Source organism: Epinephelus lanceolatus, chromosome 6, assembly GCF_041903045.1.
Source record: "Epinephelus lanceolatus isolate andai-2023 chromosome 6, ASM4190304v1, whole genome shotgun sequence".
Classification (NCBI taxonomy): Eukaryota; Metazoa; Chordata; class Actinopteri; order Perciformes; family Serranidae; genus Epinephelus; species Epinephelus lanceolatus.
This window is the reverse complement of record NC_135739.1, coordinates 16,316,793-16,330,322: the sequence shown is the minus strand read 5'-3', so window position 1 is coordinate 16,330,322 and position 13,530 is coordinate 16,316,793. Positions and strand designations below refer to the sequence as shown.

The following is a 13,530-nucleotide window of genomic DNA, read 5'->3' as shown; positions in this document are numbered from 1 at the left end:
TATGTAAATATAGCAACACCGATCTTTTCAAGAAGGTGGTTAAAGGAGTGAAAGTGGGCAGCTTTGTTCCCACAGGCCAACACGTCGGCTACAGGTGGAAAACTTCAAATGGCCAAATTGGCTTCAGTCGTTCGACTCTTCCATATTTTGATGTGATAAATGCCTTTGATTGGAGTATGAACAGCTGCATTTAAACAGGAATACTCATTTTAATTAGCCATGTAAACAGCTCAGGGGGAAAAGTTGTCTTTTTCAGAATAAGGGAAAAAAGGAATATTTTGTGCATGTAAATGTAGTCGATGCTTTTCTGACACACTGTCACCAGAGTTCAACATTATGAGCTTTGTTTGGCGTGATTTATTGTTCTAGGTTGCATGAGATTGCACGGTTCTACCCTATAAATTTATAATTCTGTGTCTACTTCACTGATAATTTACCAACCTCTGACTTTTACATGATTCACAAGTCAAACACTGCAGTAAATATTGCATAGTTAGAAAAAAAAAAAAACAGATTCAGAGCAGCTGTCTGTGGCTTGATTCATTTATGGAGGAAAAACAGACACTGACTGTAGTCCCAAAAACTGTCCAGCTTGTGATATTCATCTTTGAATTCAAAACATTTGAATCTAGCAATCTGCTGCATTAGTGTCAACTTGACTTGGACTGATCATGTTCCTTTACTCAGCGTCACAATAACACAGAGCCTCTAAACTCAACTGGGCATATTTTGTACCAGCCCTGATCAGGCCAACATAATACAGCAGCACATTTTTACTTTACAGTGGTCCCTCCTTTCGTGAGGTACCACCTCAGCCTCATGATAAGAACTAATTAATAATTTATGGCTTTGGCCAAACTGTGCTCAGTGTTTGTTACTCTGTTATTGTTATTCTTACTGAGTTGCTGGGGCTGCCGTCACTGTACGTCTCTGTTTTGGGCTCCACAGCCAGTTCAGCATCCAGGATCTTTTCCACAGGCATTTCCTCGTTGAAACTGCTGGTAGATTCCACCTCGTTCTCACCCCGCTCCCGTCCACGCTGTCTCTCCTCCTGTACCGCTGCACACATACACACACGTACACTTCAGGTCAGACGCCCAGTTGCATATAACCTTTGAGTAGAAATCAAAATACCCTGAAAAATAAGTAATGTTACCTCTGCACGAGACAATATTAACACAGAGACTCTCAGCTCTACAGTTTGGCTATAAGAAGAATAAAGGAACACCCTTAAAGACGACAAAGACTCTTAATGTGTCTTGATTCAGAGTTAAATAAAAATCTTAATTAACCAATTCATTGGACTATAAAATGTCATAAAATTCCCATTGTAATTTCCTAAAGGCTGAGATGATGGTATCCAAAGCTTCTTTTTAAAAACCAACAGACCCAAACCTGAATACACTCCATTCATTATCACATAGGACAAAGAAATGCAACAAAGACTCACACTAAAGAGGCTGCAACCTAACACCCATGGAATCTCTGTTTTCTTTTGAGCCTTCCAAGAAGGGCGCAATATCTTTGATTTTTAACTTTATTTTCTAATTTACAAGACTCATCAATAATATTTAATATCTGAGGTCTGTATAGGAGATCAAGCTGGGGTGGAGCAGAGGGGAAGAGCCCTTGAGGAGGTCCACACGGCCTCAGTCTGTGCCTGGCATGGCCTCATTCAATTTAATGTGCTGCAACACCTTCATTTCTCAAAAGTCGAACTCTCTAAAAGGTTTCCAGATGTTGATTCCAATTGTGACAGGGGCAGACTCTCTCCTGCATCCTTAGCACACTCAATCTGGCTGTGTCCTAATTTGTCCACTTACTGGAGTATGATCTTCACAACGCTATCAGATATTTTTAAAATGAAAATTCACCCAGATCCTTTGACAGCTGTCTTTGGCATAGCAGGAGAGGAAAACAAGAATCTTTCAGGATCTAAACTCAAACTAACGAAATAATTCCTCTTCCCCTGGAAGAACCCTTATCCACTGAGCTGGACTCAGTGGCTGATGGAAGTGATGCAACACTTGAGAAACTAAGATTCACATTTAGTGACTCTTCTGATGAATTTATGAGAATCTGGAATCCATGTATGGAATATATAAAAGCTAGACTCTAAACCTCTACTTTATTGATAACTGCACGTGAAGTAAGTCACATTTACTTTATTTTTTATTTTTTTACATCTTTTTGTAGCTGATCATGGTTGGATAGGCCCTGTAAGGCCTTTAAGTTCTGCAACTGCCTGTTTCTTTAAAGATTCTATACCTATGAAGGTATCTGTATATGTGTATACTTTGGAATAGCCATTGGAATATATAGGAAAGTACACCCACTTCATCGGCTATCACTACACCACTGGCTGCAACTACAGAATGTTTGGCATTGCTTGAAAAATGACTTGAAAAAATAATTGATTATCAAAATAGTTTCTGATTATTTTATTTTTTTTATCAAATAATTTAATCTAGACTTACTGATTTAGTTCTAAACTGAAATATTTCCTTAAATGTCCCCTTAAGCAACTTCAAAATTAGATTAAGTGTTTCACTGATCATTTTAGTATCTGCTTTTTCCAGGACGTCACTGATAAAATACCATTCTTACAGTAAACTGAGTGAAATATTCAAGTTAAAAATGCCGTTTCTAATATGACTGCATCATAACTTTAAAGATTAATTTAAATATGTGCACCATATTCTCATGCAGCCTGTTCAGTATTTTTTGGATTCTTTGGGATCTTGACTAGAATTCCAAATACATTTCTGCGGGGTTGAACGATGCTTATCCCCACAACATGCATTTGTAATGACAATAGTGATGAAGAAGAACACAAGCCTACAGCCCATGTCTAGACCGGCCCTTCAGTGTATCACCTCTGCACACTCACCTTCTCTCTTCATGCCCATGGCCAGGCACTTCTGGTAGCGACAGTACTGGCAGCGGTTTCGCTGGCGCTTGTCAATCAGGCACTCCTTGCTGTCTCGACAAGTGTAGGTAAGATCTTTGCGGACGGTCCTCTTGAAGAAACCTTTGCATCCCTCGCAGCTGTAGACGCCGTAGTGCTTTCCTGTGGAAACAAGAGTCCAGCAACATGATTACTGCTTTGACCCAACAATATGCCTCAATCTTCCCGTGCCTAAAACATGTAAGGTAACCAGGAAGTAAATCTGTTTTTGTGTATATGTTTGGAATCATAATTGAAAGCATTTTGTCCATCCGTCTGTCATGATAAAACCTTTGTAATTGCATTGACACCAAAACAAAAAATGCACAGAAAGACAGCAATACAAGCCACAATATAACCAATTAAAATTGAGTGAACTGAAACTTAAAAAAAATATAAAATGAAATAGAATCTATAGAATTGAAACAAAAAGTGCTCTCACTAGAGTTCAGATCTTTGTCAGGCAGCCACCTTCCGACTGCACAGCTGCACCCGGTGGAATTGTCGCTCCAGGCTCCCTTACAGTCAAGAGGGCAGGGAAGATAACTTTTTTTTTTTTTCATTTTTTATTGTGCCTAACTTAAATGAATCGTAACATATTGGGTATGGAATTAATCTGCAGACTCTCTGGTTCAAAATGAGACCACATTTCCTATAGATGTCAGTTTTTGAGCTACGACAAAGGGCAAAATGTTGCTTGGAACAGACAGGAAGGCTTCTTATTTTTAGCTGAGGTGATTCCCAGAAATGCCTTTTGCTCTACATGATTTTGTTGATGACCTGCAGGCCCTACTGGCTTGCTGAGGAGTGAGGAGTCAGTAGTTATGATGCTATAAAACAGTCAATAAAACAGGTTTTTCAGCAAGAGCGAATCAACATGACCACAAGATGTCCCAGATCATATAGTGAACACAGAATATTAGGCTGTGTGGTTCAGTGGTACGCAGTATTAGCCGCAGACAGAAAGATATACCTACGCTTGCATGCACACGACCACACACACAATCCCTATCGATAATAACAAATAGAGAAGCACAGAAGTACAATACAGTGTAGCTGTTACTCCCATGTATGATTCAACCTAGAGGGAGCATGTTGAAATTAAATAATAGCAGCCCAATAATCAAACCCAGGCGGACATGACCACGTCATGGTGATCCACTCAAGCCTATGATCACCAATGGCAACAACACAGCCAACGTAGCCTTTGAGATATGATTTGAGTCGTACCAGATACTCCCATCGAGACAGTATCAGTATTTAGACGAAGCTGTACGTCACCTGTCCAGGTTGTCTTTCTTTAGAAGTGGTATTATAAAAAAATGCCTGATAGGAATAAACCACTGACAGTTTTTCAGCAAATCCATTTCCAAACAAAACATTTTTGAAAAAGCTGTCTGGCAGGATGTCAAAACAGCAGGTGGATGAATTAAGTGCTTCACTAAAACCTCAGGAGTTTCAGTAATGATAGTGCTGAATGAACAATCTAGCAATCCTGTGCGGTTGCTGCAGCAGTCTGGTTCCATTGATTGACGGAGAGGAATTTATGGCCATCATGTTTTCGATTTTTCACTTAAAAAGGATGTTAAGTCTGCACCCTTATTTAGAGACAGGAAATCAGGGGTTACCATGGTAAACAAAGCACAGCATTCCTGTTGATGTGAGAGAAAAACTTGTCTAACTTCATTTAAGCCTCTCTCTAAGGATGTTGTTGTGAATCTGAAGATTACTTTTTCCTCATTTGCTTTCCTGCACTCTCTTTTCTGACATGTGACAGCTGAGGTGTTTCTCTGTGGTTTCTGTTTCAGGTTGCTTTCTGATTTTAAAGCAGAATCAACTTTGCACAGACAAACCTGAAAAAATGCCTGATAAGTAACCTTGAAATCTGTCTTTGTTGCCCTTCCTTCAGTTGTCTGGGTGACGATGTTTGTGGTGAGTTTGTTAGCCCATCCCTCTCCCCCCTCCCCACCCTCCAACATTACCTGAGGAGCGGTCCCCGCAAATAGAGCAGATGTGCTTCGACATTCCCCCGGGGCTCGTACACTGGTAGTTGATGTTTCCCAGGTTCTGTAGGCCTGGCGGAGGCTTGATGTCCTCCGAGCTGCTAACACTGTTCATGGAGTTCATCTGAGGATGACAGCAAGACAGAGGAGAGAACAGTGACGGGGAGTTGAAGCTGAGGTGGCCAGGAGTGAACTGAACAAAGCAGAGGAGGAAGCAGAGGGGAAGCAAGAGTGAAAAGTGCAAGGCTGTCTCATGACACTCTTCCCCTTCCTTTATTTTCTCATTGTGTCTTCCGCTCACCCATACTATTTTTTCTTCTCCCCACCCACAGCATTTATTGTGAAAGCGCAGGGTGCGATCACATGCTCGGTTAGTGGGTGGGGCTGAGGCTTGTGTCTGAGGCTCGTCATACAGGTTTTCTAGTGTTTGTTGACAGGGAGAGGCGTTAAGAAGAGTCACGTGTGCAGAAAGTGCAGCTCTCATGTACAAACAGCAGAGGGCACTCCTGTGTAGGGTCTTATAACTTCTGACAAAGAGGGAAATTTTGAAACATGATAACAAGACATTAAGACTTCTGATCCACACACAATTTGTTTTACGGTCCAACTTTTTGTTTCATGAAGGTTCACAACAATTAACACCTTAATTAAAGTGACTCTAAAGGCCATGAGACATTAAAACATGTTGTACGTGACCTCAAGTCACATAGTCCTATGAAAGCAATAAATGTGGGGTATAACATGTTTTGGATGAGGCTTGTCACAAAATCTGCTTTTGTTAATATAATATTGTCCCAAAAATGATTGAGATAAACAATATTATTGTTATTTTGAGGCCATTTTATGTCACTGATGAAAATGATTCTATAGCTTAACAGCATACTAATGCAAGCCTATACAAGCAAGCAAATATAAATTATAGCACCTTTTATAGAAGCACGCCAAAATTACTCAATTTGAGACTGAAAACAAAATTTGGCCAAAAAAACAAAACTAAGTGATGATTCTTGTGACTAAAGGCTCAGACACACCAAACCCACTTCAGAGACCTAGCAGTGACGAAGGCCCCCGTCCACGTCGCCATGTCTCAGCCAAAAAGTTGCACAACAACATACCACAGAGACTACAGCTGACAGTCAACCAGCACATACGTTCTGCATCTGCGTGAGAGACAATAACTCTCAACTGTTAGCACATTAACAGCACAATCCAGTGTTGACAGAGCAAAGCGTATTTACTGTGCAACAACAACACAAACCATCACCAAACATTTCTGCTAAAAAGCTCAATAGCTAAAGCGGCAATAGCGCAGGACACACCACACCAACTAGGGCGACAGACATTCACCGATGGGCCAACGTTGACCGACGGCGGACTGTCGACTTGGTGTGTCAGGGCCTTAATAGACAAGCTTAGCGATGCTGTAGTGTTGTGTCGAAGACTGTTTCCTTGTATGTGTGTGTTTCCCACTGCTGTTACCTATACTTGAAGCAAACCCTTAGCCCTAACCCTAGCAACTGAGGATGGTGCTAAGCATTAACAGGTGGAAACAATATTCGGCGGGGCAACAAATTTCAATATAACACCAGGAACACCACAGTTACCTCCATAATATGGCAAGTGGGCTGCTGGTGGATTTATATAGTGGAGGGTAAAACCACAAACAACTGACTTTTTGGCTCATTGCCAGGGGTTTGTGCCCCTCCCAAGCCAACATTTGTATGTAGGGCCCATGTGGGTAAATGTGCATTCAAATGGGCCCTATATGGCACTGTCCACCGGGTCCATATTTGCCACATGCCAGTTGCCCTACCTAGTTTACCTAGATAAGATGCCCATTTTTGGCCCATACCCACTTGGTACCCAGGTACTTTTACCATAACCTATGTGGAGCCCACTTGGGTAAACCCACCCATGTGGGCAACTGGCATGTCACCAATGTGGAACCCATGGACAATCCCATATAGGGCCAATTTTTTAGCTATTTACAACCCCCATGGGCCCCACTTACAAATGCTGTCTGGGTCCAAAAGTGCAGCTGCAGGTTACCAATAAGCTACACTGTCATTTTTGAAGTGCAGTAGCTGGGGTTGGAGAGAAAACTAAGGGAGATTACTGCTTAGTCTTATAATGGGTAGGAAAACCCTGCTGTTTATTGTGACATCATGTTGGCTAAAATGTTGGATATATTCCTATGTAAACAAACCCACATGGAAACACTATGGACAATACTGAAGCCAAATGAGGTCATGTCCATAAGTCGTGCAATAACATGATAACATAATTATCCTGACAAGCCTTTTCTGGACTTAGCAACAAGTCCAGCTTCCTTCTACATATCTCTGTTTTGCCTCTTATCATCCTTGTGCCCTTTGACCCTCTCTCACTGGTGAGCGCCAGGAGGGATGCATATCTGTGCTGTGCATTTTTGTTTGTTTAGTTGTTGCAAACATCTGCACTCAAAGTGGAAACAACAACACTGACCTACACATGCCCTCCTGTCCTATATATTTGATGCTGCGTGACATATAGGACATCCTTCCTACAGTCACCTCAGGCTCTTCCTATCACTTATTTATGACATGCACTATCTTCTGAATATCCTCTAATGGCAGACTGAACTCAAGCCTGTGACCTTACAGCAGAGGAGAGTATACAAGACGTGTTTTTTTATTCTGTCTCTCAGTTTTCCTTGAGCTCATCAGTTCTCTACACCGCCACAACCTTCTCCCGCTGCAGATGCCCCAAAGGCAGGCAGTCACACTTAAATGAGCATCAAGCTCCCTGCGCACTTGCTTATGTGAGTCAATAGTGGGCAGCTATTCCTCTTCAGTGCACCATGCTACAGAATTTTCACTAATAAATAATCTTACGCATGCATGGGCTGAAAAAATAAGTCTTGTGGTGCATTCAAACAGTTGTGTTGCTTTCATGTGGCTGTAGAAAAGAGCTACAAGCACTGTATATGGATTATTGATGCATCATACATTCTTTATACGACACATGGAATGAAGACCACACTGCATCGTACATGTAAGGTTTATTTGGGCCTTTAATGGGCCGGACAAGCGTCTCCACTGTTCCATGATATTCAACTAAATGCCTTTGGGTTTTATATCATTGGTCAGACAAAACAGGCAGGTTGGATATATCTGCGTGGGCTTTCGGAAACTGAAATTGAAAATCCCATTTAGGGCCCAGTTTTTAGCCCATTTACTATCAGCATGGGCCCCACATACAAATGTTGGCTGGGTAGCTAACATTAGCTAGCAGGCTAGCTTTCTATTTGTGTCACAACCAACACTGCCCACATTATCACCTCGGCAAGTGATGGTCACATGCTGCATTCACTCATGTGCAGCCGTACCCCAATGTACCCAAATATATGGATCACCTACTGTACGTGACTTCTAATTACACACTCTCACATTCACTTCAACATTTTTAGGACAAACTGCAAGTTTCTTGGCTTGAAAATGATCTTTCAAATTAGCAAACATCATATGTGTAATTCAGTAATTATTTGTTTTTTGCTGTTGACTACTGCACACAGTTTTTCTGAAATAAGATCCTATAGGGGAGGGACTTTGCCTCTCTATTGAATCTGCTTATGATCTTGTCAGCCGAGCGCTGCTAATGAACTTCAGTTCACCCATGAAGAGAGCCCGAGATGTTACATGACACAATGACCTGATGGTCGCATGGTCGTTGGCTGTTGGCGAGCAGTGAAAAGATGGTCACGCTATACAATGGCATCAACCCCAGCTGTCCCTAAAGGCACAGATCCATACTGTGATTGAACCAATGCATCTCCCTGTCCGCTGTGCCCTGCAGCACTGGCCTCAACACAGCCTCTGAAGCACTACATGTGTGCGGGCATGTTTCTGTATGTGCAGCCAATCATCAAAGCACTGAGCCTTGTGGGGTATATAGTTTATTCAAGAGACCACTTAAAGAAAGCAAATCCATTAGCCCTGTCAGTCATAGTTCTTTGTGTCAGACAGTAAAAAGGTCAGTGTTATCGGTGTATCATTGAGTGCATGTACATGGGCATGAATGACTCTTTTATGATCGGGTTTATTGAGTATCCTTTTGTGTGTTTGAACATGTAGACATCATATCTTGTTTTCAGAAACCTGAATAAGACCATATCCTGTTTATGAAAAGCCAAATATGCTATCTGGAGTACTCAGAAAACCCGCATTCTGTTGCATGTATACACCTTGTTCCGCTTATTGAGTGTTGACAACTACCTGCGCAAGTGGCGCGACAGACACAATCGTGGTAACGAAAGTGTCTCACTTCTGGAGCGACACAGACACCAAGTTTTGTCTTTCAGTAATGAAAGAGGCTGTGTACTTTCATCCACTGCTCACCTTTCCTATATGAAGTGACAGTGACAGGCCGGCACATGACAGTGGTAGAGGAGTAGCGTAGCTCCTTGCAGGAATGACATTAGCTCAGTAACGTTTCGTTATGTGTGTGTGTGTTGTTGAGACAGAGCGAAAGACTGGTCGGCACTCAGAGCTGAGACAGCTTTTGGTGCTTGGAGCAGAGAAAAAATTAGTTGTAACAAGGTAGTAAATGTACAGTGTAGTGTTAAATATATGCTGTCGCTCTCATCTCCCATCGGCAGTTTGTTTTTGTAAACATTACAGGTACCTGTGCAAACAGGCTGCAGAAAATCAGTAACCGGGTTACTAGTATTTATCATGTATATGGGTAATACAACCCAGTTTCTCTGTGCTCATGTAAACACCATCTCCAAAAAAGATCAGAACCAGGATAAGCCTCATCAGTAGGTTATTCACGTCCTTGTAAACACACTCATTTACTTAATCTAAAAAATAAGGCACAGCAAAAGGAGCCGTGTTAGGATCATGAACAACAACTTAGGTGTTATATAATTGAGATGGAACTATAAAAGGAAGACTGAGGCCGGCAGATGAAAGTGACAGGGGAAGAGAGAGACTGGTTAAAAACAAATGAGAACAAATGTTGGGGAAGAGCGAAGAAATCAAAAGAAAATGGGAGCTGTTCTCTTTTCCTTCTCCTTTCTGTCAGTAATCCATTAAAGGGCTAACAGACACACTGCGTCTTAAGTCCCTTCGCATGACAGCAGTAACACAGAACTCAGGGATGACCTTTAAGGGCGAGAAGTTTAAAGGTCAGTCGAAGGATAGGGGAGTGAGAGGAAAGCCAAGGTATGCCAGCCAAACACATTGGATATGGCTAACCTTCAACCTCCTGTCCACTGTTGGGGATTCCAAAAATGAGAAGCACATGATCAACCAAAGAACAAGATAGTTTAAAGTGCACGGAGCTTGCCAAAAGTAGTAATTTGCACGAATATGAACCTCTGTTGAAGCTGAGAGCTTAGGAGGAATGAATAGAAGGTTGGTGTTGAGGACTTGACTGTAATTTAAGCACATAAACTCTGTTTCAAAGCGCCCTGTTTGATGTTTTCAAATGACTCTCTGGGGTTTTCACTAACTGAGGAGGCAGCTTTGAAAGGGCATGGTAGAGGAAAGAGGATAAATCGAGTGTGAATTACAACATGTCTATTACAACTGGAATGCACCATCTTAATCCTCATACTTTGACCATAAATGTACATTCTACTCGGAAAGTTTAAATTGAGGTCCATCTAAATATAAAGAGGCCCTTTGAGACATAGCTACCTGACGACCATCAAAACACATTTTTTCACCTGTGGACTGCCGAGTGGTCCAAAGTTCATGTTGGGCGTGGATGGCAGCGATATAGAGGGCGAGCCCAGGGAAGATGTGATGACAGGGTAGGGCGAGGCCAGGCCGTTCATTGGTGAGCCCAAGGTGGACATGGGGGACGGTAAGGGCCTGGAGGTGCTGATGACTGACGGGTGGCCCACCATGCCACCCATTGGAGGATGGTGGGTGTGGGTCATTGGCCCCGTAGAGTCTGGAGGAGAAAGAAGAATGTGTTAGAAAGAATGAGGAGACATAAAAAGGTTTACACTGAGTAACCAGTTGATTAGGTACACCTACACAATCAGTGCAACTAGAAGCTTATAGTTTTTAGGCTTTGTTGACACAGCACAAGGGAGGTACTTCAAAGGCCATTGTAAGTGGTGGTTTGTTGGATTATGCTGTATTTAAAGGTGTTTCTAATATTCTGTTTAAATTTACAATGTGTAATTTACATGGTTGTTTATTAGCAAATATCAACTATTGCTTTCATAAATATACAGTACAGGCCAAAAGTTTGGACACACCTTCTCATTCAATGCGTTTTCTTTATTTTCATGACTATTTACATTGTAGATTCTCACTGAAGGCATCAAAACTATGAATGAACACGTGGAGTTATGTACTTAACAAAAAAAGGTGAAATAACTGAAAACATGTTTTATATTCTAGTTTCTTCAAAATAGCCACCCTTTGCTCTGATTACTGCTTTGCACACTCTTGGCATTCTCTTGATGAGCTTCAAGAGGTAGTCACCTGAAATGGTTTTCCAACAGTCTTGAAGGAGTTCCCAGAGGTGTTTAGCACTTGTTGGCCCCTTTGCCTTCACTCTGCGGTCCAGCTCACCCCAAACCATCTGGATTGGGTTCAGGTCCGGTGACTGTGGAGGCCAGGTCATCTGCCGCAGCACTCCATCACTCTCCTTCTTGGTCAAATAGCCCTTACACAGCCTGGAGGTGTGTTTGGGGTCATTGTCCTGTTGAAAAATAAATGATCGTCCAACTAAACGCAAACCGGATGGGATGGCATGTCGCTGCAGGATGCTGTGGTAGCCATGCTGGTTCAGTGTGCCTTCAATTTTGAATAAATCCCCAACAGTGTCACCAGCAAAACACCCCCACACCATCACACCTCCTCCTCCATGCTTCACAGTGGGAACCAGGCATGTGGAATCCATCCGTTCACCTTTTCTGCGTCTCACAAAGACACGGCGGTTGGAACCAAAGATCTCAAATTTGGACTCATCAGACCAAAGCACAGATTTCCACTGGTCTAATGTCCATTCCTTGTGTTTCTTGGCCCAAACAAATCTCTTCTGCTTGTTGCCTCTCCTTAGCAGTGGTTTCCTAGCAGCTATTTGACCATGAAGGCCTGATTGGCGCAGTCTCCTCTTAACAGTTGTTCTAGAGATGGGTCTGCTGCTAGAACTCTGTGTGGCATTCATCTGGTCTCTGATCTGAGCTGCTGTTAACTTGCGATTTCTGAGGCTGGTGACTCGGATGAACTTATCCTCAGAAGCAGAGGTGACTCTTGGTCTTCCTTTCCTGGGTCGGTCCTCATGTGTGCCAGTTTCGTTGTAGCGCTTGATGGTTTTTGCGACTCCACTTGGGGACACATTTAAAGTTTTTGCAATTTTCCGGACTGACTGACCTTCATTTCTTAAAGTAATGATGGCCACTCGTTTTTCTTTAGTTAGCTGATTGGTTCTTGCCATAATATGAATTTTAACAGTTGTCCAATAGGGCTGTCGGCTGTGTATTAACCTGACTTCTGCACAACACAACTGATGGTCCCAACCCCATTGATAAAGCAAGAAATTCCACTAATTAAGCCTGATAAGGCACACCTGTGAAGTGGAAACCATTTCAGGTGACTACCTCTTGAAGCTCATGGAGAGAATGCCAAGAGTGTGCAAAGCAGTAATCAGAGCAAAGGGTGGCTATTTTGAAGAAACTAGAATATAAAACATGTTTTCAGTTATTTCACCTTTTTTTGTTAAGTACATAACTCCACATGTGTTCATTCATAGTTTTGATGCCTTCAGTGAGAATCTACAATGTAAATAGTCATGAAAATAAAGAAAACGCATTGAATGAGAAGGTGTGTCCAAACTTTTGGCCTGTACTGTATATTTACTAAAGTGTAATGCAATTCACATACAAATGGAAGCTTTCTCATAGGCTTAGAATGATTTCTCTATATATACACAGGCAGGGCGCGGTCTGCTGGAGGCTGCCTTCTTGCGTCGCCATATTTGAATACAGTGGCCGAAAGGGATATACGCGCTTTGCCTTTCGTGTTTACCTAGAACTTGCCGTCACTGGAGACAGAGAAGGTGAAGCTCAATCCGGGACGCTTCTGCGTGAACCTGCTTTGTACTTTTATAATTCTGCACTTTCTGAGTATTTATTTAGAGCCTTGGAAAAGTACCCATTGTATTGCTCTGTCGTAGCACTTGTTATTAAGACGATGCCTTGCTGTGAATGTTCTATTTCATACCTTACTTGTTTTTTGTTGTTGTTTTTGATGCAATATTTGAAAATCCAATAAACACACTTGTTAAAAAAAATATATATATAATTAACAATTATCCTAACTTATTCTTTACGGATAACCTGCTGAGCACCTGCCGTAAGTGATTTTTTTGGGCCGACAAGCTGTAAACAGCATCTTATAAAGTCTGCGAGGTAGTGCACAGTGGGGTTATTAGAGCTTTTCAGCAGAAATCAGCTACCTGCTGTGACTGGAAACAACACTGACGAGAGCAGTGAGAATCAACCAAAACATTAAAGTTGTGGGCTGTAGAAACACAAAACAATGAGCTGAAAGACACCAAAACTTGTGTCATGTCAAG

The 13,530-nt window shown here is 42.0% G+C and overlaps 1 protein-coding gene across 3 annotated transcripts in view; it reads right to left on the bottom strand.

Annotated features, from left to right (window-relative positions):
* The window catches only part of rxrgb (retinoid X receptor, gamma b), a 44,447-nt gene that overhangs the window by 6,003 nt on the left and 24,914 nt on the right, over window positions 1–13,530 (bottom strand). For 2 of the 3 annotated variants that reach the window (XM_033622444.2, XM_033622443.2), the window contains exons 2-5: window positions 10,661–10,890; window positions 4,930–5,074; window positions 2,891–3,070; window positions 899–1,059 (exon numbers count right to left, since the gene is read on the bottom strand). In XM_033622444.2, coding sequence (XP_033478335.1) covers window positions 899–1,059; window positions 2,891–3,070; window positions 4,930–5,074; window positions 10,661–10,890 — 716 coding nt within the window. The remainder of the gene's footprint in view (window positions 1–898; window positions 1,060–2,890; window positions 3,071–4,929; window positions 5,075–10,660; window positions 10,891–13,530) is intronic. The other variant, XM_033622447.2, reaches the window with a different exon arrangement.